Source organism: Anomaloglossus baeobatrachus, chromosome 4 (genome assembly GCF_048569485.1).
Source record: "Anomaloglossus baeobatrachus isolate aAnoBae1 chromosome 4, aAnoBae1.hap1, whole genome shotgun sequence".
Lineage (NCBI taxonomy): Eukaryota > Metazoa > Chordata > Amphibia > Anura > Aromobatidae > Anomaloglossus > Anomaloglossus baeobatrachus.
In genome coordinates, this window is record NC_134356.1 from 235,238,372 (window position 1) to 235,263,074 (window position 24,703).

Genomic DNA, 24,703 nt, shown 5'->3' on the forward strand with positions numbered 1-24,703 from the left:
TATTTGCTCTTCTCTAACAATACTCCTATATCACACATGCCTGCCTGTCATCCAGTTCATGTTCAAATATATTCAGATTTCAGAGCTCTATCAACAAGGGGCACAACCAGTATAAATTGAAGAATATATTTTATATAACTTATATGGTAAAATGATGGACTTTACCTCTAAATAGTTTAAAGGCCCAGTCACACACAATGACTTACCAGCGATCCCGAAAACGATGCGACCTGATAGGAATCGCTGGTAAGTCGCTTTGAGGTCGTTGGTGAGATGTCACAGTCACACCTTACCAACGATGCAGAAACAATACAGGTCACAGTAGCGACCTGTATAACGATCTCAGCAGTCACTGTGACCCTGTCACACAGTGTCAAACACAGCGATGTCTCCAGCCCAGCAGGACGTCGCCTTTGAAGAAAATGGCCTGGACCATTCTGCAACGACTAGAGATCTCACAGCAGGGGCCTGATCGCTGGTAGATGTCACACATAACAAGATCGCTAACGGGATCGCTACTGCGTCACTGAAACCGTGACTCAGCTGCGATCTCGCTAGAAATCTCGTTATGTGTGACGGTACCTTAATGCTAGAATATTTAGGACACATTTAACAAAAAAGAAGATGCAATTATTACCAAAATGTTTGATAGGTGTATGTTTTGCTTATCAGATTAGTTTAGTTAGTCAATTAAAAACATCTCCTCTTTTTTTGACTAAATGGTAAATATTAATGGCAGTTTGTTGTCTTTTTTGGGATTGACAATATAAAAACCTACTATAAGATTAAGTTCCTAGGATGTTTTTTTGTGAGTTTTTAACGCTGTGTGTATCCTCTGCTTCTAAGAGTCTCAACAATGTGGATGGGATTTATGGAAATCTCATGCCCATTGTGCTTTTTTTTAATCACTGTAAATTGACCTGAAATGTTTGAAATCCACAATGATTCAGTTTCTTTGTAAAGACACTGATTTTTTCGTGTGAATATTTCCCCATAGAATTGCATTAGATGTGAAAATTCTGCAGGTAGAAAAACACATATGCATCTTTAGTGCATTTCCACTATGAAAATGCAGTAAAAGGACATGTAATCCATGCATTACTGTATCAATAAAGTTTGTCAAAGCCATACACCAGGAAGTATCCAAAATAAAGCATCTTTATGTAGAACATCACCTACCAAAAAGAAGCAAAAACACTGCCATGTTGGGAGCTTGGTACTCGTAACCAGTAGTTAATTTCTAGGATGGGCACTTGAGTACCAGAGTATAATGAAAGTCAATGAGGAACTCAAGCATTTTTCTGGAAAATCGTCCGGAAGAACACTCAAGTTCTCCATTGACTGCCTTTATACTCGGTACACAACTCGAGCCCATCTGAACGTCCAACTGTTGGTTATGAGTACCGAGCACCCGAACATAGTAGTGCTCACTCATCACTAGTTACAAGTACTGAGCACTCGAGCATGGTAGTGCTCGCTCATCACTAGTTACAAGTACTGGGCACCTGAGCATAGTAGTGCTCACTCATCACTAGTTACGAGTACTGAGCACCCGAGTATGGTAGTGCTCACTCATCACCAGTTACAAGAAGGGGGCACCCGAGCATGGTAGTGCTCACTCATCACTAGTTACGAGTACTGAGCACCCGAGCATGGTAGTGCTCACTCTCACTAGTTACAAGTAGGGCGCACCTGAGCATGGTAGTGCTCACTCATCACTAACTATGAGTACCGAGCACCCAAGCATGGTAGTGCTCACTCATCACTAGTTACAAGTAGGGGGCAACCAAGCATGGTAGTGCTCACTCATCACTAGTTCCGAGTACCGAGCTTCTGAGCATGGTAGTGCTCACTCATAACTAGTTACGAGTACCGAGCACCTGAGCATGGTAGTGTTCGCTCATCACTAGTTACGAGTACCGAGCACCTGAGCATGGTAGTGCTCACTCATCACTAGTTACAAGTACCGAGCACCTGAGCATGGTAGTGCTCAATCATCACTAGTTACGAGTACCAAGCACGTGAGCATGATAGTGCTCACTCATCCCTACTAAATTCCTGTTTAAAATAAACTACAAAGGAGATTTCATTGCTCTGTGCTACTAATATAGCATTTTTCAGCTCAGACCCTTTTGACATTCTTCGAACCACTGTGGTATTTTACAGGTTTGTTGAGTGATGCCCAAATTGGCTTGGGTACACCAATGCATTGTATTATCTACATATGTAAGACCTTCTAGGCTGATAGAAGCAGTAGAAGTCTCAGTAGAAAAGGCACAAGGTTCCATTATGCAGTTGACTCTTAGAACAGGGTATGCATTATTTTAATGACTAGAGAAGCAGATCCCCATTCCTATTATAAAGCCCATTTTGTTTGGACACATAATACATGTTTATGCCTGGATAAGTATTTATGCAGGCTAATGTATTGCTTGCTTGACATAAAAGATTAGGCCATATAAAGAGCACTGTTCCTTTGATGTTCTTTGTCTGAATATGCTATTACTGAATTATAAAAATGTCCTACATTCATTCTTGCATTCATATGTAGTTGCCAGATGTTAGAAATGCGGTTGCATTAAAAATTGGATTTTGACCCATTTTTGTTCAGTGTCCCATTAATTGCTTAGCAAATGAGTTTCATTTGTGTCCTTTAGATACAGTTTGGTATACAAGCCTTTTCTACATCTGCTCTCGTCTCTTACTGAACGGCGTCTAAACATATTAGTGCAGAAAGACGTTGGGCTTAAAGTCTTTGCCAGAGAACTAGACAATATGAAGAAACTGGCATCAGATGTTGCTTTATTGCCAGTATTCGTGCCCATGAAGATGTTCCTGATGGATTGTTCTGAAATTAACCAGGTAACCTTTGTAAACCACTGATACAAATTGCATTTATTTTTATTTGTTTCAAATTCCTTTAACCAGAGAATGTACTGAGATTGGAAGTCCTAAGTATGGAAGTATGGCTTTAGAATCTACATTGCAGCCTGTGCCATCCTTGCCATAAAAGGTTCACACTCATTGAGAAATATGAAGAATTCTGCGTAAAGGGATATTCCCATCTCCAAGATCCTATCCCAATATGTAGTAGGTGAAATAATAAAAATATTAGCAAATACCTCTAACTAGAAAGGTAGTATAGTTCTCTTGATAAGATGTCTCCTACCTCATGTGCAGGACATTACATAAGCTTAGGTATCCATGGTTACGACCACTCATAGTGACGAATAGCTAGTTGCTAGTTGTCATCATTAGCTGTCTCTTACCTCATGTGCAGAGCATTACATAAGGTTAGGAATATATGATTGCGACCACTCAGAGTGACGGCTAGATCTTCTGATTAGCTGTCTCTTACCTCATTTTCAGGGCATTACAAAAGATTAGGTATCCATGGTTATGACTAGGGATGATCGAATACCTCAAATATTTGGCTTCGCGAATATATGCCAAATAGGTCGCCGCAATTCGACTATTCGCAAATATTCGATGCGCAATGTAAGTCTATGGGAAACCCGAATAACAACTATTCAGAACTATTCTTCCCATAAACTTATATTGTGCATCGAATATTCGCATAGCGGCGAGGTATTCAGAAAATATCCGCGAAACCGAATATTTGAGGTATTCGATCATCCCTAGTTACAACCACTCATAGTGACGTTCAGTTAGTTGCTAGTTCTCCTGATTAGCTGTCTCTTACCTCATGTTCAAGGCATTACATAAGCTTAAGTATCCATGGTTACGAGAACTCATAGTGACAATTAGTTAGTTGCTAGTTCTCTTGATTAGCTGTCTCTTATCTCATGTGCAGGGCATACCATAGGCTTAAGTATCCATGGTTATGACTACTCATAGTGACGATTAGTTAGTTGCCAGTTCTCCTGATTAGTTGTCTCTTAACTTATTTGCAGGGCATTACATGAGCTTAGGTATTCATTGTTACGACCACTCATAGTGATGGTTAGTTAGTCGCTAGTGGTCGTAACCATGGATACCTAAGCTGCTTCAATGCACTGCACATGAGTTAAGCAACATATCTAATCAGAAGAACTTTATTACATTTCTAAGTGAGGGCATTTGCTAATATTTTTATCACTATACCTATCACAAATTGAGATAGGATCTTGGAGAGGGGACTACTCCTTTATGAATACCAGCTGGACAATGATGTGATCATAAATCAGCTTAGAAGTGTTCAGGAGAAAGAGATAAGGATTACAAATGCTCACTGATGGATTCACAGGAAACTCGTTTCGCAGTTGGTTATGTACTCTGCTGCATAAAGGCTGTAAACATTAAAAAAAAGATTTGATAAAACCTTATTGCAAACATTATAACCAAAAATATAGACACATTTGAATTAAAAATTAAATTACCCCTGAAGGTATACAGTAAATATTATTCATGATTTGTCAGTTTTAGCAAAGAGAACAGGTAAAGAAGAGAAAAGAATATCATCCAGAACATAGTGATGATTGATAATTATGATTCCCAAACCCGGCATGATTTGATATATAGTGAAAACACAAGGGTTCCCTGTCGGAGGAGAAAACGTTTTGTCTGAATTTCCAATAGTAAAAAAATCAAAATCCCTACATTCTGGTAACAGGATTCTTCTTATAGTTCTGTTAACTATTGATGGTGCTTATACTATAGAGTACTGTCTGATTTTTCTTTTTTAACATGCAAAACTTAAATATAGCAGATTATCCAAAAATGAGACTATATCCAAAAATGAGACTATATGTTGTGATAAGCAGCCGGAAAGTCTCTTTCACAGTTTACTGCTCTGTTTGTTAAAGGGAATCACATTTTTGCTATCAATCTCAGAGACAGAGACCCTGATTCCAGAGATGTATCAGTTATTGGACTTGCATTGGTTTCATAACATCACTATTTTATCAGTAAAGATTATCACTAGAAGTATAGTAAACCTACTTTAATTGAGCATCGGGTTGCTCGGGTACACTCGTTGCTCAGCCAAGAATCATGGGTGCTTGGATGAGTCGTTCATGAAACATTGAAAACACAAAACACAGGCTCTCTTCAGTGAATGACGTGAACAGACACCCCAGTGAGAGCCAATTGCAGTCTTTCAATGGCTCTCACTGAGGGTTAAAACAAAATTTTTAAATGTAGTTTGTCCCAAAAAAAGCAGCCCTCCCTTCCCCCATTATAGCTGTTACTTTAGTCGAGCCTGTCTTAAAATCTGACCTGCTTGACTCGAGTACTGAGCACTCGAGCATCGTAGTGTTCACTCATCATTATGAGTACAAAGAACTGAGCACTTTACGTCTCATCCATCACTATTTCGAACCTTACCAGCTATGCGCTGTATACAGAGAAAGGTGCCAATCAGTGGTGTGGACATGGTTATATGGAACTCATCATTTAGAAAACTGACCAGAGTGTAAAACCATATTGAGTGGACCTACATAGGAGTGATATGAAAAGAATGTTAAAGTCCCCTGTAAAAAAAAGTCAGGTATCAACAAAGAAACCAGTGGGCTCACCTATAGAAGGTCCAATAGGTGGATGGTACATGCGGAAAAGACAACCGCCTCAATGCACGTTTCGGATGAAAGCCTTATTCAGTGGCAGTGTCATGGAGGGAACAGGGCTTTTAAAATGATGCATTCACCAATCAAGTCCCGGTTTGCGGACCTGTGATGCATGCATCACCATTGCAACCAGGACACTGTTCAGCCGCCGCTTCATACCCCATGTGACCAGCCAGATCACATGGTAATCATGTGACCAAGCTTCACAGGGAACATAAAGATACAGCGATAATGACAGGGAGACCGCCCCAAGGCAGCGCCTGCTTACCAGCACACCATGGAAGCAAAGTGGCTGGGGAACATACATATACAAGGGAACCAGGGAGGAGATTAGATGTGAGTGAAACCAAAAACTAACTGGTCTCAGTTAGACCCACTGGTTTCTCTGTTGTTACCTGCCCTTTTTTACAGGGGACTTTAAAATTCTTTTCAGATCACTCCTATCTAGGTCCACTCAATGTGGTTTTACACACTGGTGAGTTGCAGCTCATTGGGGTATACTACACTATTTATATTCTATTATTGTAAACTAGTTGCTCATTTACTCCTTCATTGTGGAATGTGTGCCCCATGTATGTTTGTCTGTGTAACACACTTTTACCTCTACCATTGATAATACAGATTTTCACTGCTATGTTAAAAGGCCATCAGATCGCATTTCTTCCTCTTCTCTTATCTTCTGAATTAGTGATTGTCCCTAGGTACTACTTGGTTGTATGTTATTATTATTTTTTAAAATGCAGGAGAACAAGAGTAAAGTGCAAAAATAAATACTTTTTATTGAATACACAACAAGGAATATAAATTAAAATATACACTACAAGGGTATTTACTCAGGGATAGGTTTATACTCTACCCAGAAAATTCATAATAGCCGTCCAATTGACCATAAATTAGACATATGACCGTCTATGTGAAATATGGGCTATGAATTAGGGGGTGAGAGAGTAAGATGTTATAGAAAAGAGGGGCTGCCTACAATTGATGGTACAGATTCACATCAAACCATGGTTTCCCACCATGTATGGGTAGGAAATCATGGTGATCATGCATGGAGCACCGTAGAGGGTTAACTATAGTCAATAGCCCACTACAAAAGCACTAATGAAACAAACAACCGCAATGTGCAGGGCAAGGGAGTTTTCTTACCTAAAGTGCTGAGTGCAGTGTAGTGCAACGAAAGGTTGCTGTGCAACCAGCAGGAGAGGAGGCAGTCCCAATAACAGTAAAAAGGTATCCCTAAGAGTGGCCAAAGGTCTCCATCCTGGAGATGGATGGAGACCTTTGGCCACTCTTAGGGATACCTTTTTACTGTTATTGGGACTGCCTCCTCTCCTGCTGGTTGCACAGCAACCTTTCGTTGCACTACACTGCACTCAGCACTTTAGGTAAGAAAACTCCCTTGCCCTGCACATTGCGGTTGTTTGTTTCATTAGTGCTTTTGTAGTGGGCTATTGACTATAGTTAACCCTCTACGGTGCTCCATGCATGATCACCATGATTTCCTACCCATACATGGTGGGAAACCATGGTTTGATGTGAATCTGTACCATCAATTGTAGGCAGCCCCTCTTTTCTATAACATCTTACTCTCTCACCCCCTAATTCATAGCCCATATTTCACATAGACGGTCATATGTCTAATTTATGGTCAATTGGACGGCTATTATGAATTTTCTGGGTAGAGTATAAACCTATCCCTGAGTAAATACCCTTGTAGTGTATATTTTAATTTATATTCCTTGTTGTGTATTCAATAAAAAGTATTTATTTTTGCACTTTACTCTTGTTCTCCTGCATTTTATTCTCGATATGAGTAGTGCTGGCACTCTCCCTGCCTTACTCCGGTAGGCTTAGTGCTCACATTGATGGCTCTCCTTGTGAGATATGTGTTGTTTATTATTATTTTTTGTCAGTACATATGATTATAACTATACTTAATTACAACCATGCAATGGGCTTTTTTGTTGATGTTAATTCTCATTGATTTAGAGAACTGATAGATTTGTAGCAGATAAAATAGTGATTTTATATAATATATAAGATCCAATCCAGGAAGTGATACATCTCTGGAATCAGGGTCTCTGCCCCTATATCCTGATGCTTTGAGATGGGGCAGAAAAACTTAGTGATAGGTTCCATTAATGTGTTTGCTAGTCCTGTCTTTTATATCCATATTTCCGTAAAATGTCTAAGGTTGACTCCCATAAATCCCAGTATGGGTTTTGAGAAATGACTAATTGACCAGTGATAAAGAATTGGAATCCCTACTATAATGCACTCTTGGATTGTAAAGATGATCCCGGATACACAAAGGTAGATCCATAAAGGAAAAAACACCCGTTTTATATTAAAACTCATCTATTTCATTTGCAGTTAGCAATGGGGCAATTTTAATATCAGAATATTTACATCTGTTTCTGTCGAGCTTTAGTAAAGGCGAGGCATATAGGAAAGGCTTTGATATTTAATGCAGACAGCTACCAAGTAGCAAATGATGGTAATCTGCTCCAGCAGGAGACTAAGCCCGAGATGCCCCTATGGCACTAAACAATAGAAAAGTAGATCAAGGTAAAAGGGTTTTCTAGACAATGATTCACCGGTCTCGGAGATCTATTTTATCACATTCCTTTATGGGTTTTATGTCACAGACAACCTCATAACTGAAACAATTCAGTTTTCAATTTCGTTTTATTTACCATTTTCAATTTCAGAATTCCTATTAAAATGTCACTTAAACCTGTAAACTGGAAACCAAATCGCTATTTACCTGTGTTGTGCTGTACGTCGGCAGCGCCGAGTGATAGGTATATTACAATTAGTGTATGTGGGAGTTTGTATGGCAGGTAGAGCTGCTATGCTGACTATTTTTCAGAATAGTATAATAGCTGTTTAGTATATTCCTGCCGTTGGAAAAACTTGCATTATTTTTTATAATGACATTGTTAAATCTGTTAAATGTGTAACAAAGACTATTTGCAAAAAAAAAAAATGTCACTTTCCATACACCTAGAGAAGGCTTCGACATCACTAATGGCTTCTCTGGGCCTAATTAAGACTAATGTACTGGAAAAAAAGATGCCTCTAGAGTGCTAGTAAGATTACATTGCACAGATTTTGGTCCCTGGAATGCCAAGATTATCTTTAAACAAAGCTCTCCTATATATGTAATGTATCATGCGTGTTTGTGATGTTGTATTTATAGTGTAGGTGAGGCACCAAGATGGAAACGTCACAGTTTTACATATGTACAAAGGAGGAAACCCAAGGCCTCGGTAATTGCTCATGATATAGGGATGTGCTCTTGGTCCCAAATCAATCTTGTCACTCCTCAGAAAGCAATGAAAGATAATAAGTACTATTCACCTGATTGCCTCCTTGCTCCGAGACAGCTGGTGACGCTTGTCTTCCTGATAGCCAAGAGTCTCAGATCTAACACAGGGATAAAGAAGAACTGGGAGCTCGCTGAATCTAAATTTGACAGTAGATGGCTGTGTAGAGGGTCACGAGGGATAGAATCTGTGACACGTATGAGAAAGGAACAAAATTTATCTATGATTAGATGTCGCGTTGCCTGACTCTTTTTTTTCCTATAGTGGATGATTGATCGTACCCGCCAGCTGACTAATATCATAATTAACAAAGTTGCTACCACATCTGAGAAGTTTAATCGAAAAATTTGCCAGGAATACGATGGCATTGTCACAAAAATCACTGTCATCGCTGAATCAACATCTGCCCTTGTGGAGCTTCAAGACTACATTCTCAATCTAAGGACGGTGGAGCTTCTGAAGATTAAGGTAGAGTCTCTCCTCTTCTTCATAGTCTTCTAAGATGACATTCCATCTTTTGTCCACCATAATGGTGGCTTATGGAAATATTATTTTTGAGAATGATGAAATAAATATTGGAAAATGTAGATTTTAGGTGGATTACTACAGTAAGATATCAACCTAAGCCCTGCTGCTTATAGACTTTGTCATGGCCCTGTTTAAATCTCTCCCGAATGCGTTTTAGCATTAAATTTAATTTGTGTCCATCTACATTGTCAGAGTTTGGATATTGTTCTCTGTGCTCAGCCAGGCATCTATTCTGCAGATGATGTTGTGAAAATGCCACAATGACACATGGTTAATGAGCGTCACTGTTGACAGTGACTGAGAGACGCCTTGTAGCATACATTAATAGTAATACAACTTGTAGGAAGTTGAAGGGTAAAAGCGCACGTTATTTATATATTGTCACATTTTCAGCTTACCAGTTGATAAGTCAATTTAGATTATAAATTGGGATCTTTATGGAGGTGAACCTACTGTTTCGGAGGTTATCAAGCCCATTATGGTATGCTTTAAAGGGTACATTTATCTTGCACTTCCTCTAATTTCTCCATTGGTACAGTGACAGCTCTAGAGTGCATAGACAAAAGATATTTTTATTTTTTTGTTATTTTATTATCGTTATTAGTCTTCCCATGATTTTTCTTCTTAATGGTAGTTCTTTGAATATGTTGTGGTGCAAAGGTGGGAATTGTTGAGGTGCTGAGGACCATTAATGGTCCAGTGTGTTAAGCAGTAAGCATGTTGGCAGACATTTGATGAGACTGCTCACCTTTGTCCTCTTTGCTGGTGGATTTGATGCAAATGCTGGTCCATTTCTTTCAATTCTTAGGATAAACTGGCAGTAGCTGCAGAGAACCTGCTTTTCTTAATGGACTATGCATCGTTATCAAAGGAGGACATTATTCTAAACGGAAACACGTTTTCTTGGCCTCAGAGAATCATTCCTATCATTAGTGGCAGGTAATGAATACTAGACAAACGGATTTTTTTTCATATACTTAGTGTCACCGAGAATGTAATAAGAGCTTCCTATGCTGAATATAAATAAGAAGTGGATTGATGATGTCACCACGGCTTACACAGAAGATTAGTCTGCGGGAAAAAAATGTGACTGTTGTTTTAACCTAAATCCAGTAATGTTTAATATAATTGAGATTTAGCCTATTGTTATATGTTAGCTGGGTGATGAAAAGAGGGGGATTAAAGGCCAGTTAAGCCGGTGTCACAGCTGATGTACAGTATATTTAAAACAGGATTTTCTTCTCGGAATTGTTGAAATGACCTCTCTAATAATTTCTGCGGAATGCATAATTCTAATGAAATGTTAATGACGGGTAGAAATGGGACATTAGCAATGCATAGGCAAAGTACTGCCCACGTCTTTTTTTTATTTTTTGCATATAAAATGGGTAATAATAAATGTCCTGCAGGTGATGGAAGCTCTTGCAGTTTTAGTGAAGATTAAATTTGATTGACCTTTATTAGGGTGATTAACCTCTGTAAAATTAAAAAGCGCTTCTAAATTATTCTGTCCAATTTAAATGTGAACATAGAAAAAGTAGCATACCGGTAGAGTGTATATAAAGAAGATTCCATTTCTTCACCTCCCCCCTTTTCTTATGTGCTTTGCAATCACTTTGTCAGTGTGACACGATTGCAGAGGGAGCACGATGGGGCTCTGGCGAGGCTCGCTCAGTGGCAGAAGGATTTCACAAAGCGCTTGGCTGATGTGGTCATTGAGGTGAAAGACTTTCAGAAGAAAGAAAGGATGAGCGAGGCCAGTACTTATGTAAAGAAACTCAGCACCATCAGCAGGAGAATACAGGACTTTATGGAGGAGGTAGGTTCTGCCTTTAGCATGCAGTAATCTGTATTTTCTTTCTGGGCTCATGGGTGTACATATACTGTATACACCTATATGAGTTATATAATATGTTATGCTTCCCAGTGTTGTCCTCTGTATCGATAATGAAACATTTTGTCTATATAAATGCTACAGGAGATTGTACAATATATGCAATGTGCTACTTGTAAGGATTTCTATAATAATGTAGCAGCTGCATTGTGTCTCATTTAGAGCACAAAAGCTAATTTATCCATTAACATGAGGTTTTCTCTATTCGACTGCTAATGCTAAAGATATAGTACAGAACGCTGAATAATTTTAGATGTATTAATCCAATAACTATGTAGTCTCATTGCCATTATATTAATATTTGGCATTGTGCTGTCATCTACTCTGTAGGTCATTTATTTGTCTCTCTTGGGCTTCAAGCCACTCAGATATTCAGAATAAAAAACTGCAACATGAGAGAAAGACTAAAGACTGATACAATTATTGAGAGAAAGACTAAATACTGATACAATGCTGTATTAAAATAACAAAGCTTCAATGTCTCACATTATGGTTGCAGAGAACCTTATACATTGCCTGAATCTGACTTGATCATTAAAGTACTACAATCCACCCAAATGACTAGACAGTTGTATAGGAACTATTTTTTCTAGCCTTATTTTCTTGCATGTTTATTTGTCCCGAATGACCCATACATGTAAACTATTGTCTACCGGACCTGTTTGGTGAAAGGACAGGTTAAGAGGCATTTGGTGGGTAGTGCCAGGTGCCTACTAGTTTTTCTATTGCCTTCTACTGGCACATGGCAGATTGTTATTATCACCATGCTACATAGTTACATGGTTACATAGATTGAAAAATGACCTAGGTCCATCAAGTTCAACCGTCCTCCAACAATTATGCTCATTTGTGCCTTTAACTAAACTTAATTTATACCTAAACTTTAACTAAACTTAGCCAAGTCCTCAAGGTCTAGCATAAATATAGGATATAGTATGTTTTGATGGTTGTTTGGTTTTCATGTTCCACTCTATGCATAGAACACTTGCAGTTGACTAGGGTTACATACTAATGAATACCTGTGCTTTGCATTCTCGATAAAGTGCCTACGTGCATATATTATACATTTACAGCTAGAGTGGGAATATTTATTTGGTACCCTTACTTAGCGACTAGGTTGTTGTGTGACATTTCTAGATGTTTTACAGTATTCTCAACCTTAAATAATAATATTCAGAAGGTAATAGGTGATAGCTTAAAAAAAAGAACTCCTTACATATAGCCAGAAAAGGGGAATATTATGTTATCCACCATTTGTAATTATAGCAAAACTTAATAAGCTGATTAAATTGGAGTATATAATTTTGCTGATAGAAATGTAATCCCAGCAAATTTGGGGATTGACACAATGGAGTACAGTAGAAAGCTGCTAATATCCTTTGAGACACCTGGTAGGGTGAAAGACATTTAAAGAGGTAATAGCTTTTTTTAATCCTGTTGAGTGAGAATGATAAGATTTCTGGTTTCCATCTTTCAGAGAGCTCGTATTAACAAGGAGGAGGAGCTACTTGGAATGGAGCAAATAGGCACTTATGATCAAATATCAGAGATCTGTAAATTAAAGGAGCCCTATGAGACACTGTGGACCACAGCCCTGCACTTCAGCACTTGTTACGACAAATGGATGAACGGTCCATTGCTACAGGTCAACGCAGAAGAGGTGGAAGAGGAGGTAAGTGATAAGTCATTTGACTCCATCCAGTTACAGGTACAGAAGTGTCAGCTATGGCTATTAATCATTATTGTCCTGCAGCACCAATATAAGAGCTCACATTTTATGATAGATTTAAGCTTGTATTATTGTTGAAACTCTTAGAATAATCTTCTGAAAGGGAGCTGTCCAATCCCTGAAAGAAAGACTAATGTTCTGTTTTGTTGTAAAATCAATTTAAATTTAAATTTTATTGGTCTAATATGACACGAATTACCCTGAGCGTGGCAATATGATAGATGAGTCCTGCCGAACGGTAAAAAAAATCAATAACTGCTTTATGAAAAAAAATGTTTGTCATCAGGTGCAGAATTTATGGAAGACTAGTTACAAGTTGACAAAAGCATTTTATCACCCGGACTTACACGGACCTCTTAAAGTAGCTACCACCATTAAGACCAAGCTTGAGAAGTTTAAGATCAACATGCCGCTTGTAACAGCTTTGTGTACACCCGGGATCAAGGCAAGACATTGGGATCTTATGAGCGAAAAGGTGTGAGCACTTTTATGCTTTTTCTTTCCATCATTGTAGTCATTACATGCAATTTTGACATATACTACATGCGTGGTAGAAGGGATGAGTGTATATATGAGGACTGTTGCAAATTCAGACTTGTCTCATTCTCCTCTCTTATGTAATTGGCATAAGCTTAATGCAGTAAATTGAAATTAAGTGATCTTCTATGGCTAGCTGTTACATGGTATGGGCAATTCCATATCCAGATTAGTCCTGATAATACTGTTCCTGCTACATAAATGTAAATCATTTCTAATTACCAGTGAAAACATTTATGGCACAAACAGGCAGGTTCCCACTAATATAGAGCAATTAAATACTCAGCTTCAATTTGTCAATTTTGTTCACACACATTACTCACACACATTCCTCCTTTTCTCCTTTCCCGATGTCTTGTTGAAGGAAATAGGCTATTCCTTTTATGAATATTACCAAAGATTCCAGCTTCCCTCCTCCCCCAAATTACAGACTTTTTGCATAAATGGGCCTAATTACCTGAATTCAGTTTTGATTAGCAATGTTAATTGATGCAGCTGTGGATGCTATCTGTTTACCTAAATTACCATGTGCATACAGCAATATGTCTGAAAGTGAATATGCTAAACTGAAAATACTAATTAGCCATGGCAGATTGTTATTCAAGTCCCATCTTTAAGCTTTTTTAATGAAAGCTCAGATGTGTCAATGTTTCCTGATATTCTGAAAGAAATTTCTATATTACATATTATTTCTAAATTTAATTTCACTGAACAGATGGGTAGATCAAATGGGGTTCTTCCTTCTAGCATGCAAAGTGTCATAGACATATAGAGTTATATATTTTCCATTGAAATGTATTCTTTTATAACACCCAAATGAATTGGTTCTATGTTACTTTAAAGCTCAATGATGAAAACTGCAGTTCTACTATATCAGGAGATATAGATTGAGCCCATTCTAAAACTTAGATTGGACAAAGGCCTAAAGACAATGTAGGATATAAGACCTATCATTTTTATGGGTCAAACAGCACTGAAATGTCCTAAATCTAAGGCCGGAGACACACTTGTGTGTGACTCACGTGTAATACGTGCAAGTCTTGCATCACATCACCCGGCATGGCCGCGCACTCTCCTGACAGGAGTGGATCGACTGCATGTATTTCTATGCAACCGAGATGCTCCTGTCCGGAGAGTGCACGGACTTGCCAGGTGAATGTGACTCCAGCCTAATTGATATTATGATATCATTTTTTTAATTATGATCTATCCACCTTAGTCTACATTTACATCATGCTAAAGGCCTCTGCTTAGTGTTTACTCTGTGAAAAGCTCCCAATACTATGCACATAAGGTTCTTATGACTTGATGGAGGTCAAAAGAGTGTAGTTTTGGCCTCCATCAGGCTAGGGTATTTTTGAAGCTTTTAATGAATGGACACTGAACAGAGACCACCAATATGATCAGAACTATGCCATATTTTAGGATGATCCTTTTACCTCTTTTTAGTCCTCCTAGATATTAAAGATAGTATTCAGAATGTGTTATCCTCAATATTTGTAGGCTCCTGTTCTTTTACACTGATTCTTGAAGTGTTCATCATTTTAGATTTTTTGGTATAAGTATCATGTTTATGTGATTGTCTTTTCTTTTTTTAAACTACTTGTTTTGCTTGTATCTTCTATATCTTTTTTCTCGTGTATGGGTACCTCCTACAATAAGGAGGAGCCCATCAGCCTGATCTGTTAGTGTTGGCAGGACCAATGGTCTGTGAGCCAGGATGATGCACAACAGGAAACTGTGACTGCTACCTTTAAGGAGCATTATTTGTGTGTGATTAGTATGCTAAGCGTCCATATTATTCATGAATGATAAGTTTCAAAGTGACTTATCATCAGTAGTTTGCACTTCTGTGACCTCACTTATATAGCATTACCTGCTAGAAACTGGTAATTTACTATCTCATGTGTCAGTAAGAAAGGCTTCTTCCTGTAAAAATGTAAAATTAAAAGCAACTAATAAAGTTGCTTCTTTTGTTCTCAAAAGGGCTTTAAAAACTTGGAGATTGAATATGGTCAAGTACTACCCCTTTCCTCAGAAACTGTTTTGAGAAATCACTACTCTGATATTTCAGACATAATTTACTTGTTAATTTACATTTCCCTGACTTTTCCTTTGAATTCTGGAACCAGAATTCAAAAGAACCCAACCAGCATAAAAAGTGCTAGTCTGTTTCTCCACCACCTTTAGTGATGGTCCTGGTGGGGTGATAACTTGGGGTATTGTGGGTATTGTCTTAGCAATCATTAGAGTTCCCAAAAGTCGAATAGCTGATCAATTATTTGTGCTGGAATACCTCTTTAATTTTAGGAAAGTATCCCAGGCAAAGGGGATTGGTAAAGCTTTAAAAGGAGAAAACAACCATTTTTGGGATACGTATATTTATCATTTTTCCTCTTTATGGAATAAGTTCTTAACATTTCCTAAAATAGCCCCATAATTTTGACCTAATTTCTGCATTTTTCTTGAAATATTTATTGGAGTTGTCATTTTATGGCAAATACATTGCTACTCACCAGGTGCTCAACTTATACAGAAGTAACTCCAGTATCAAAAACATTTCATGAGAACAGCAATTGTAGTTACAAAGAGGGCTACTGTAATTTGCAATATGGTTGGAGGATCTCAAGCTAAGTCACTGAGATACTTCTGTCGAGAATGAGTTTCCTGCACATTGGATCAATTCACAAAAACATATAAGAATAGAAAAAGATAGAGCCATTATTTGACCACTTATACTGTAGTCTTCTATTTACTGACATAGGTAGCACTATTAAAGAAAATAGATATACACTTTTCTCATGTATTTATTCTACTCTCACCAATAGTGCATTATATTGATAATTTCCATGTTCCAAGTTTCCGGCTATAAAAATGTAACCACTCACAGACAGAAGTATTTTCCACACAAAAGATTTTTTCCAAAAAATAACTATAAGGAACATGTAGTAGGTTGATCAAAGTGTTTAACATGGGGCACTGTTTCCCATTGGTGGCACTTTTATCTTCTATTACTATGAATTTAGATACAGATCTAGTTAGATCTTAGCAAACAGTTGCTATCTCCAAAACAGGTCAATGACCATGCATGACATCTATTGGCTAAGTCCACATGTTAGTGGTTTCTCGGTTAAGCTCAAAATGCAGAATCATGAGTGGGTGGCCACTTTCTATTATGTCCATATGCCTTAAGAGTGATAGAGCTTAAAAAACAACACCCCTCAGGGCCACACAAAAAAGACCTGAATTAAAATTAAAGATCAGGGAACCTGAGGTTTGGCTTTCAAACCAAACACCAAACTTAAAAATCAAGGTTCAAGTTCATGGATCGGATGCTGTACGTGCGTACAAAACTCATGCGAGTAATGCTGTGCTCAGGTACGCTTGGTGCTCAGCCCTGTGCAAGCTGCTTGCAGTTTTTGAACGGCGCACACTGGGGGTAACAACAGCGTGCTCGGCTGTAGTGTGCAACAAAACAAAGTTTGAAAAAGCTGCCCACCTTCTCCCGGAAGGGATCTGCTTAAACTGCCAATCAGTGACTTAATCCAGGGTTTGGATCAATCTCAAGTCTGTGGAGCTAGGCTCATTTGCTGCTGGCAAACCAAGCCTCGACAGAACCTCTCATCTCTAAGTATAAGAAAAGATAATTCAATGCTTAGGTCTCTGAAGGTACATAGGTGGCTTAGATATGTGGGGACAAGTATAAAAGAGTAAAAACTATGGCTTTCCCAATGACAGAAAACTAGGAGCTAATTGTCCACGATCTGCTTGTAGACCGATGGTTGAAATATAACTATATTCTTGGGGATGGAGCTATCTACAATTGATGTTTTGCTTTCTTGTAGTTGACTTTATTGTCTGATGAGCCCTAAGTAAAGGTTGTTTTAATTGCCTGAGGTAAGAAGTGGCACCTTCTCAGCAGGCACCTTAATATATGTTGTGTTCTCATTCTCAATTATACTATGTTGAATGAGAAAAAATTCCTAGAAAGGAAGGAAGAAAGGCGGCACTTTTCTGGTTGCAGTATTTTGTGATCACAAGGTGTGTTTGAATGGTAATGCACTCACCTTGAGGTAAAATGGATCATGCATGTAATCCGGGGAACCTGTCAATCGGGCAGCGGCTGATCGGTCCTCTGAATCGGAGTCCTTCCCTGAGCAGAAAACAGTAAGACAAAAGGAGAAGGGCAGTCTGCGCACAATCCAGTTGCATGAATGTATGGGTATGAAATGACCAGATCCACTAATACTGATCTTGTCTTTATTAAAAAAAAAATAGTAAAGACAAGATCAGTATTAGTGGATCTGGTCATTTGTACCCATACATTCAAGCAACTGGATTGTGCGCTGACCACCCTCCTTCTTTTGTCTACTTATACCATGTCAGCAGTGTAGCACCTTCTAGGTCATCATCAATGGTAATATAACTAGATTTGGAAGCTGTATAAGTGGCAAAAAGTGGGAATCAAAAAGTTTAATTTCCTTGATATTGTATTTTAGTTTTAGTACAATATTTTTGTACAAAATGTATAATCTACCACAAAATGCCACATTAAATGTACAATGGAGTGTGTCACATATCTAAAAGTTCTCCTGATATTCTTTTTAACTAAATGTTAAACTCTCCTCTTTTCTGTATGTTTTAGTCATCTCCTAGAGCAGGGCATAGTTCAAGTATGTTTATTTTCAGTACCTACCTGCTCTAATTACACTTAGATTGAAAAAAATACAATTCGGCAAATGAATTACATCAGTTGACACATTCAGTTGTTTTTTTCTCCCTATCTTTGACTTGTAAAACAAGCATATTTATCTCAGGCCTTGGTTTACTACAATACACATCTGAGTTCTTTCCTGATGACTGAATATCTGAATTATTTATCAGCATTGCAACATCTACCACTGGCAATACATCATTGTTATAGAAACTTGGCCCCGAAGGAGAATTTTATATTAAAATCACCCCCTGCTTTAGAAAACACTCCTCATGCTTGGTGTCCGTCACAGATGAAAATGACATCATGAGAGAAAACGGAAAACACTGAGCAATAAATTTCACAAACTAACAGCACCGTGACATCCTATTTTATCTTTCAGTAATTACTTTCTGCAGTTCATAAATGCTCCTACAACTCAAGTCTATGAACCTATTTTTCAAAGGCTAGATTAACTAGTTTCATTTAAGTGCGGCTTGTTGCATCATTTCACATATAAGACTGGAATAAATGCTCTTGAAACCTCCAGCTGCAAGTGAGCCTCTAATTTCTTGAGGTTTAAATCATTTTAAGTGTAATATTGTTTTACTTACACAAGGCTTTTTAACATGAATTTAAAGATTTAGGCTCTGGGTTTATTCTCTATATATAAGCATGAAGTATCTACCAATATCTTGGTGCGTCTTTATATTGGCCTTGAATTTGATTGTTTTAGCGCATTGACATAAAAGCAAGTTTAGATACATTAAGTACAACATACATTATATTATGAAAGCACTAGGCCAGTGTAGATATGGGTTGTGCTTACCAATGTCTCATCAATCAAGATTGCCTTTTTATTTCTAATTCTTTGCCTTACCTCCTTCATAATAAGCACAAGAAAGTGGCTTCCGAATCCAATGATGATCAACTTGCTTTATTGTGGCATCTCAAACAACAGCAATGTTTCTATCACTAGTATAAGTGTACGTCTTTGTCATGCTTAATAAAGTCCCACACTTATACTAAGGGTGGAAACATTTCTGTTGTTTCTGTATTTGGGATTCTAAAATAAAACAAGTTGGTCCTCATTGGATGCTGAAGCCACCTTCTTTTACTTGGATTTTGCTTGACAAAAAGGGTTTCATCCCATATTTGACATTCATTCATCTATATGCTACTGAAGATAGATGCTTTCTTAACATCAGTATTGTTCGCCTTCATAGAATGAGAGCTTATGTACAACTTGAATACTTAAAGGGAACCAATCACCAGGATTTTCGCATATAAACTAAAGCCAATGCTACTCTGGCACTATCATGCTGATTATATACATACCTTTAGTTGTCAGATTCGATGTATAGTTTTTGAAATATAGCCAAATAAAGTTACGGAAATTGACAGTAGCTACCAAATATCTAATATATGGGTGGGGTTTTGCTATCTATTCCCGCCCCTGTCGGCTGCCTCTCCTTGGTAGATGTTAGACTGTATGGGCTGCATTTCTAACACACCCTTATCACATAACAGAAATGAGTCATACCTGGAAGGAGCCCATACAGTCTAGCATCTACAGAGGCCAGGCAGCAGACAGGGGCGGGAATAGATATCAATACCTGACCCACATATTAGTTATTCGGTAACTTCTGCCAATCAAAAAGCTGTACATTTCTGTAACTTGCCTGTATTTCAAAACTTATACATCCAATCTGACAACTAAAGGTATGTATAGAATCAGCTTGATTGCGCCAGTATAGCACTGGGTTTAGGTTACATAGGAAAATCCTGGTGATTGGTTCGCTTTAGTATAGATCTAAGGTTGCCTATATACAGACACAGTAGGCCAAATGCTTTTTATCTCTCCATATTTTTTGCATCTATGAAGTGTAAGCCCACTTGGCCCATGGCTATTCATATTCAACCTCCCATTTCTTGAAATACAACCTCATTGGGTTCAACTCAATAATCATGTGTTTTAACTTGATAGAATGGAATAAAAGTCTGGCAGACACTTCATTTCCCATAGAGAGAAAGCATCAAGTAATAAAATTCAACAAGCAATATTCTTCTTTTACCAATATCTTTCTATCCATACGCATATTGTGGTTGGCTTAACTAGCTAAAAACAGTGGGTTCAGCATACTTTTCTTTTGCAGATCTCACCAATTAATGCAATCCAAAGCACTGGGGGGATATTTTGATGTCACTTGGAGAGAGAGCAATTTTTCTAAGTTAACAAACTATGCAGTCTATAGGTGCATTGTTACTATATTTTTGGGGTTGGGAACAAGATAATTAATGATATCATCTTTATTATTATTTGTCATACCCATCTTCATGTATAACTCATATAGCTAATGATTTGCTATCCAATTGTATTCGGGCTCTAACTATTTACAGTAATTCTTCATATAAATTGGCCTACTGTTTCAGCTTTCTATTTTTATATTAGCAATCAGTAAGAATAGTTTTTGGGAAAATATTATTTTCTGTGCCTTGTACTGAGTGTGGTATTGCTAAGTGACATTTACAATCCAGTATATTTTTATCCTTAGGTTGGGATTAATATCACTCCGCATGAAGGTACTTCTCTTCTTGAAATTCTGCACCTTGGCCTTGAAAAATACCTTGACGATCTAAATCAGATCAGTTTGCAAGCCAGCAAAGAGTATGCCCTAGAGAAAGCCCTGAACAAAATGAAAACAGATTGGGAAGATGTGTGCTTTATCTTTTCACCCTACAAGGATGGAGACAGCCATGTATTAGCAGCTGTGGATGAAATTCAGGTGAAATACTTGATTTTATGTTCCCATGCAACTTGGGCTATGAAATAATGGATTTATATAGCAATGTCATTCTTTGTATTTGGCTAGATGTTTCTTAATTTTTCTTATAATGGTGAAAAAACAGGGGACATATATAGGAAAAGAACTGGGAGGCAAAGAATGAGAGGAGGGTAGAAGAATAAGAGAAGATGGTTGACTACCCAGGAGAAGACCTAGAGTCAAAGGTGTATTGCATCAGAAACTTCATATATCCAGAGCTATTTTTACGTATTGGCTGTTAGGTGGCAGACTGAACGCAGGTCTTGTTTTCCTGGGGGTAGCATTTGTTGCAAGTGATTAGTAAACCTTTATACAATTATAACAAATGGCTTAATCAATTTGTCAGAAAGCTATACGCACAAACCCCCTGGGCAAAACAGGCACATAGTCACAATTCAATATGTCTGTAATAATTCTGCTAAGACTTTAGTAATAAATTGGCATACAGAAAAACATTCTATTGAAAATATTTGAATGAAGCGCTATTGACTATTGTACAATGTCCACAGCTAAATTTATGAGGTCATTCTGTATGTTCAGTAATACAGATGTAAAGTAAATGTAATATCTCGCTTTGATTTATACATTTGTGCTTTATTTTCATTCTACAAAACAGTCACTTGCTATAACTTCTTTAGCAATATTTGTCCGGAAATGTGAACATACACAATCTATTCGTTTCCAGCTCACTAAATCCAATAAGCAAAAGGCAAACAGCAAATCTGATTATCACCTATTGGTCTTTTCACAATATACTACCTTCATACCATACGTTCTTGTGAAGTTATAACATAAAATAAAAAAAATTAGATTATTTTGGCTTTCTTATAGAACATACATGAAATAATACTGAAACATTTAAAGCTAAATTCCTTAGCATCTCCAATATAAAAATATCAAACGCTCAGAACTGAGTATTATCCCCGTATTTAACATTAATTTCCTAGAAGTAATATGCATCCAACCAACATAGAATAGGAGTAGGAGCCATCTTCTGTAACTACTGATTTCATTGGTGTAGATTCCCAGTAATGTCCTCTTATAGGTCCTTATTTAAAGGGAACCTGTCAGGTGCAATATGCATCCAGAAACACTAGCAGTTCTGGGTGCATACTGCTAATCCCTGCCTAACCATCCCTGTACCTATTGGCATAGATTAAGAAATCTTTAGAAAAAATATTTCTAAATATCTTTTATCATATGCTAATGAGGCCAGAGACTAGTTGCAAGGGCGTTACTTCCCTTGGCTAGTTGGCCCCCCTTAGCATGTAAGCACGCCCCTGTGGGCATGCTAACATGCAAATGAATGTGCAATGTCAGAGGTATGATCACCTCCCTGCTGCCACTGCACCAGATGTTGGACTTCAGCTCAGTTTGCATTATCAGAAGTCCTGGACTTCCAGTCATGCATACTATGAAGCTAGGTGTATGCATCCTGGCTTCAAACTGGTGTAGTGTGCATGACCGGAAGTCCGGGGACGTTCTAATCATATGCACTGAGCCCAAAACCAGCGGTGGCAGCAGAGGTGAGAGCCACCATGCCTCTAATGCTGCACATTCGTTAGCATGCTTCTGTGGGTATGCTAACATGCTAAGGGGGCTGACTAGCCAAAGGAAGTAACGCCCGTGTGTCTATTAATTAGCCTCATTAGGATATGATAAAAGATCTTTAGATATACTTTCTCTCAAGCTCTCTTTATCTATGCTACTAGATACAGGGACCGTTAGGTAGGAATTAGCAATATGCACCCAAAACTGCTCATGTTTCTGGGTGTATTTTGCACCTGACAGGTTCTCTTTAAAGTGCTGTCAATTACACTCACACTCAATTCCTTTAGGATACTAGAGTTCATAGTCATACAAACATAAAATGATGTATTTGATAGTAGAATGTTTGACATAATTATATTAGGGCATCCCAAGAAGAAAATGGATTGTTAACATATGTGGCATGATGCATCTATTTCATTAAATAGTTTTCTTTTGTCATGCTATTTAGGTTTTAAGCATAATGTATATCTGTAAGGTCTATGTTGGGATGCTTAAAGAGGTTGTCAGGATAGATATGATTTTTTTTATCCAAAAACAGTGCCACTCTTACCTTTAGGTGTTGAAATAAATTGAGGCGAGCTGCAATACCTGAGACATCCCATGGACAAAAGTGATGCTGTTTCTAACCCTTTTTAAAAGGGTTGTCCAACTACTGCATGCTGATGACCTATCACTTGACAGAATATTGACTTCAAGTGAAATTTAGAAGTTCTTTGCTATTCTGGGGAGACTGACACACAGGAAAAAAAAGATCTCACCTCTATTTGCTATAATAAATCATTAAATCATAGAATCATTGAATGGTAGAGTTGCAAGGGGCCTCAAGGGCCATCATGTTCAACTCCCTGCGAATGCAGGTTTTCCTAAATCACCCCAGCTATATGTTTATCCAGTTTCTGCTTGAAGATTTCCATTGATAAAGAGCGCACTACCTCCTGTGGTAGCCTGCTCCACTCTCTGACTGCCCTCACTGTCAGAAAGATTTTCCTAATGTCTAATCTGAATCTCCTTCCTTTTAGTTTCATCCCATTGCTTTTTCTACTTCCTTGTGCTAATGAGAATAGGGTAGTTCCCTCTGTACTGTGACTACCTTTCAAATATTTGTAGACCACTATTGAGTCTCCTCTCAGCTTTCTCTTATGCAAATGACATGGTTTGCAGATTTTCTACCATCTTGGCTGCCCTTCTCTGGACTTGCTCCGATATATCGATGTCTTTCTTGAAGAGAGGCACCCAAAAGTATACACAGTAGCAACTATACTGGAACAGCAAGTATAGGAATCAACATTATTTTTCAGTTGCAGAGGATTTCAACATGAAAAATAATACTGGCTTACATTAGTTAATTAGAAGTTAGAACATTTAATGTAAATTTTGGTAATTATGCTTTATTTACTTACACAGATATTAGCATTTATTGAATCTGGACTTTATTTCAAATCGAAAGTGCATCCGTTCTGATTGTCAACTCCTAATAAACTGACAGTGACCTGTAATGTTTTAAAAAATTCTCCTTAAAAAATGACATTACCATCAGCTTCTGATAGGCAAATTCAAAGATGACATAGGCAGTATGGCTACACTTCTTATTGTAATTTTTTAGTAATAGTCATTGCTACAAAAAATAGTCAAAAAAATGACATTGGGCACAGGAAATATTTTTTTCTGTTTTGACTGGAGCTTTCTTATCCATACCCTCTAATTTCACTCTTTTTATCTTTCATCCATATATCTATTGTGAGTGACAGTTGGCAAAATTGGAAGGTTGACTAAAAAAGAACCTTTTTAGAATAGATGTATGTCACACCTTTAAACTATAGATTACTAAGTCATGAAGAAATGACAATGCGAAGTCCTTTTTATCTGACCTTTTCAAATTACATTTGAGTATCAGGTGAATATCCCGTGAACCAGAAGTAAAAGGTTCAATCAGGTGATGGTTGGCTTGAAGTTCAGCTCTTCAGATGCACCAATTTATCTATTCTTTTCATCTTTGCCTTGGATTTCATTCAACACCCTAATCTAGCTATTCTAACTTGATATTTCTCTA

The 24,703-nt window shown here is 37.7% G+C and overlaps 1 protein-coding gene across 1 annotated transcript in view; it reads left to right on the forward strand.

Moving 5' to 3' along the window:
* LOC142302376 (dynein axonemal heavy chain 3-like) overlaps positions 1 to 24,703 on the forward strand; it is a 2,626,214-nt gene that overhangs the window by 378,821 nt on the left and 2,222,690 nt on the right. The window contains exons 15-21 of the mRNA XM_075343433.1: positions 2,658 to 2,862; positions 9,161 to 9,364; positions 10,233 to 10,363; positions 11,048 to 11,243; positions 12,796 to 12,990; positions 13,334 to 13,522; positions 20,833 to 21,063. Of these exons, the coding sequence (XP_075199548.1) occupies positions 2,658 to 2,862; positions 9,161 to 9,364; positions 10,233 to 10,363; positions 11,048 to 11,243; positions 12,796 to 12,990; positions 13,334 to 13,522; positions 20,833 to 21,063 (1,351 nt within the window). The remainder of the gene's footprint in view (positions 1 to 2,657; positions 2,863 to 9,160; positions 9,365 to 10,232; positions 10,364 to 11,047; positions 11,244 to 12,795; positions 12,991 to 13,333; positions 13,523 to 20,832; positions 21,064 to 24,703) is intronic.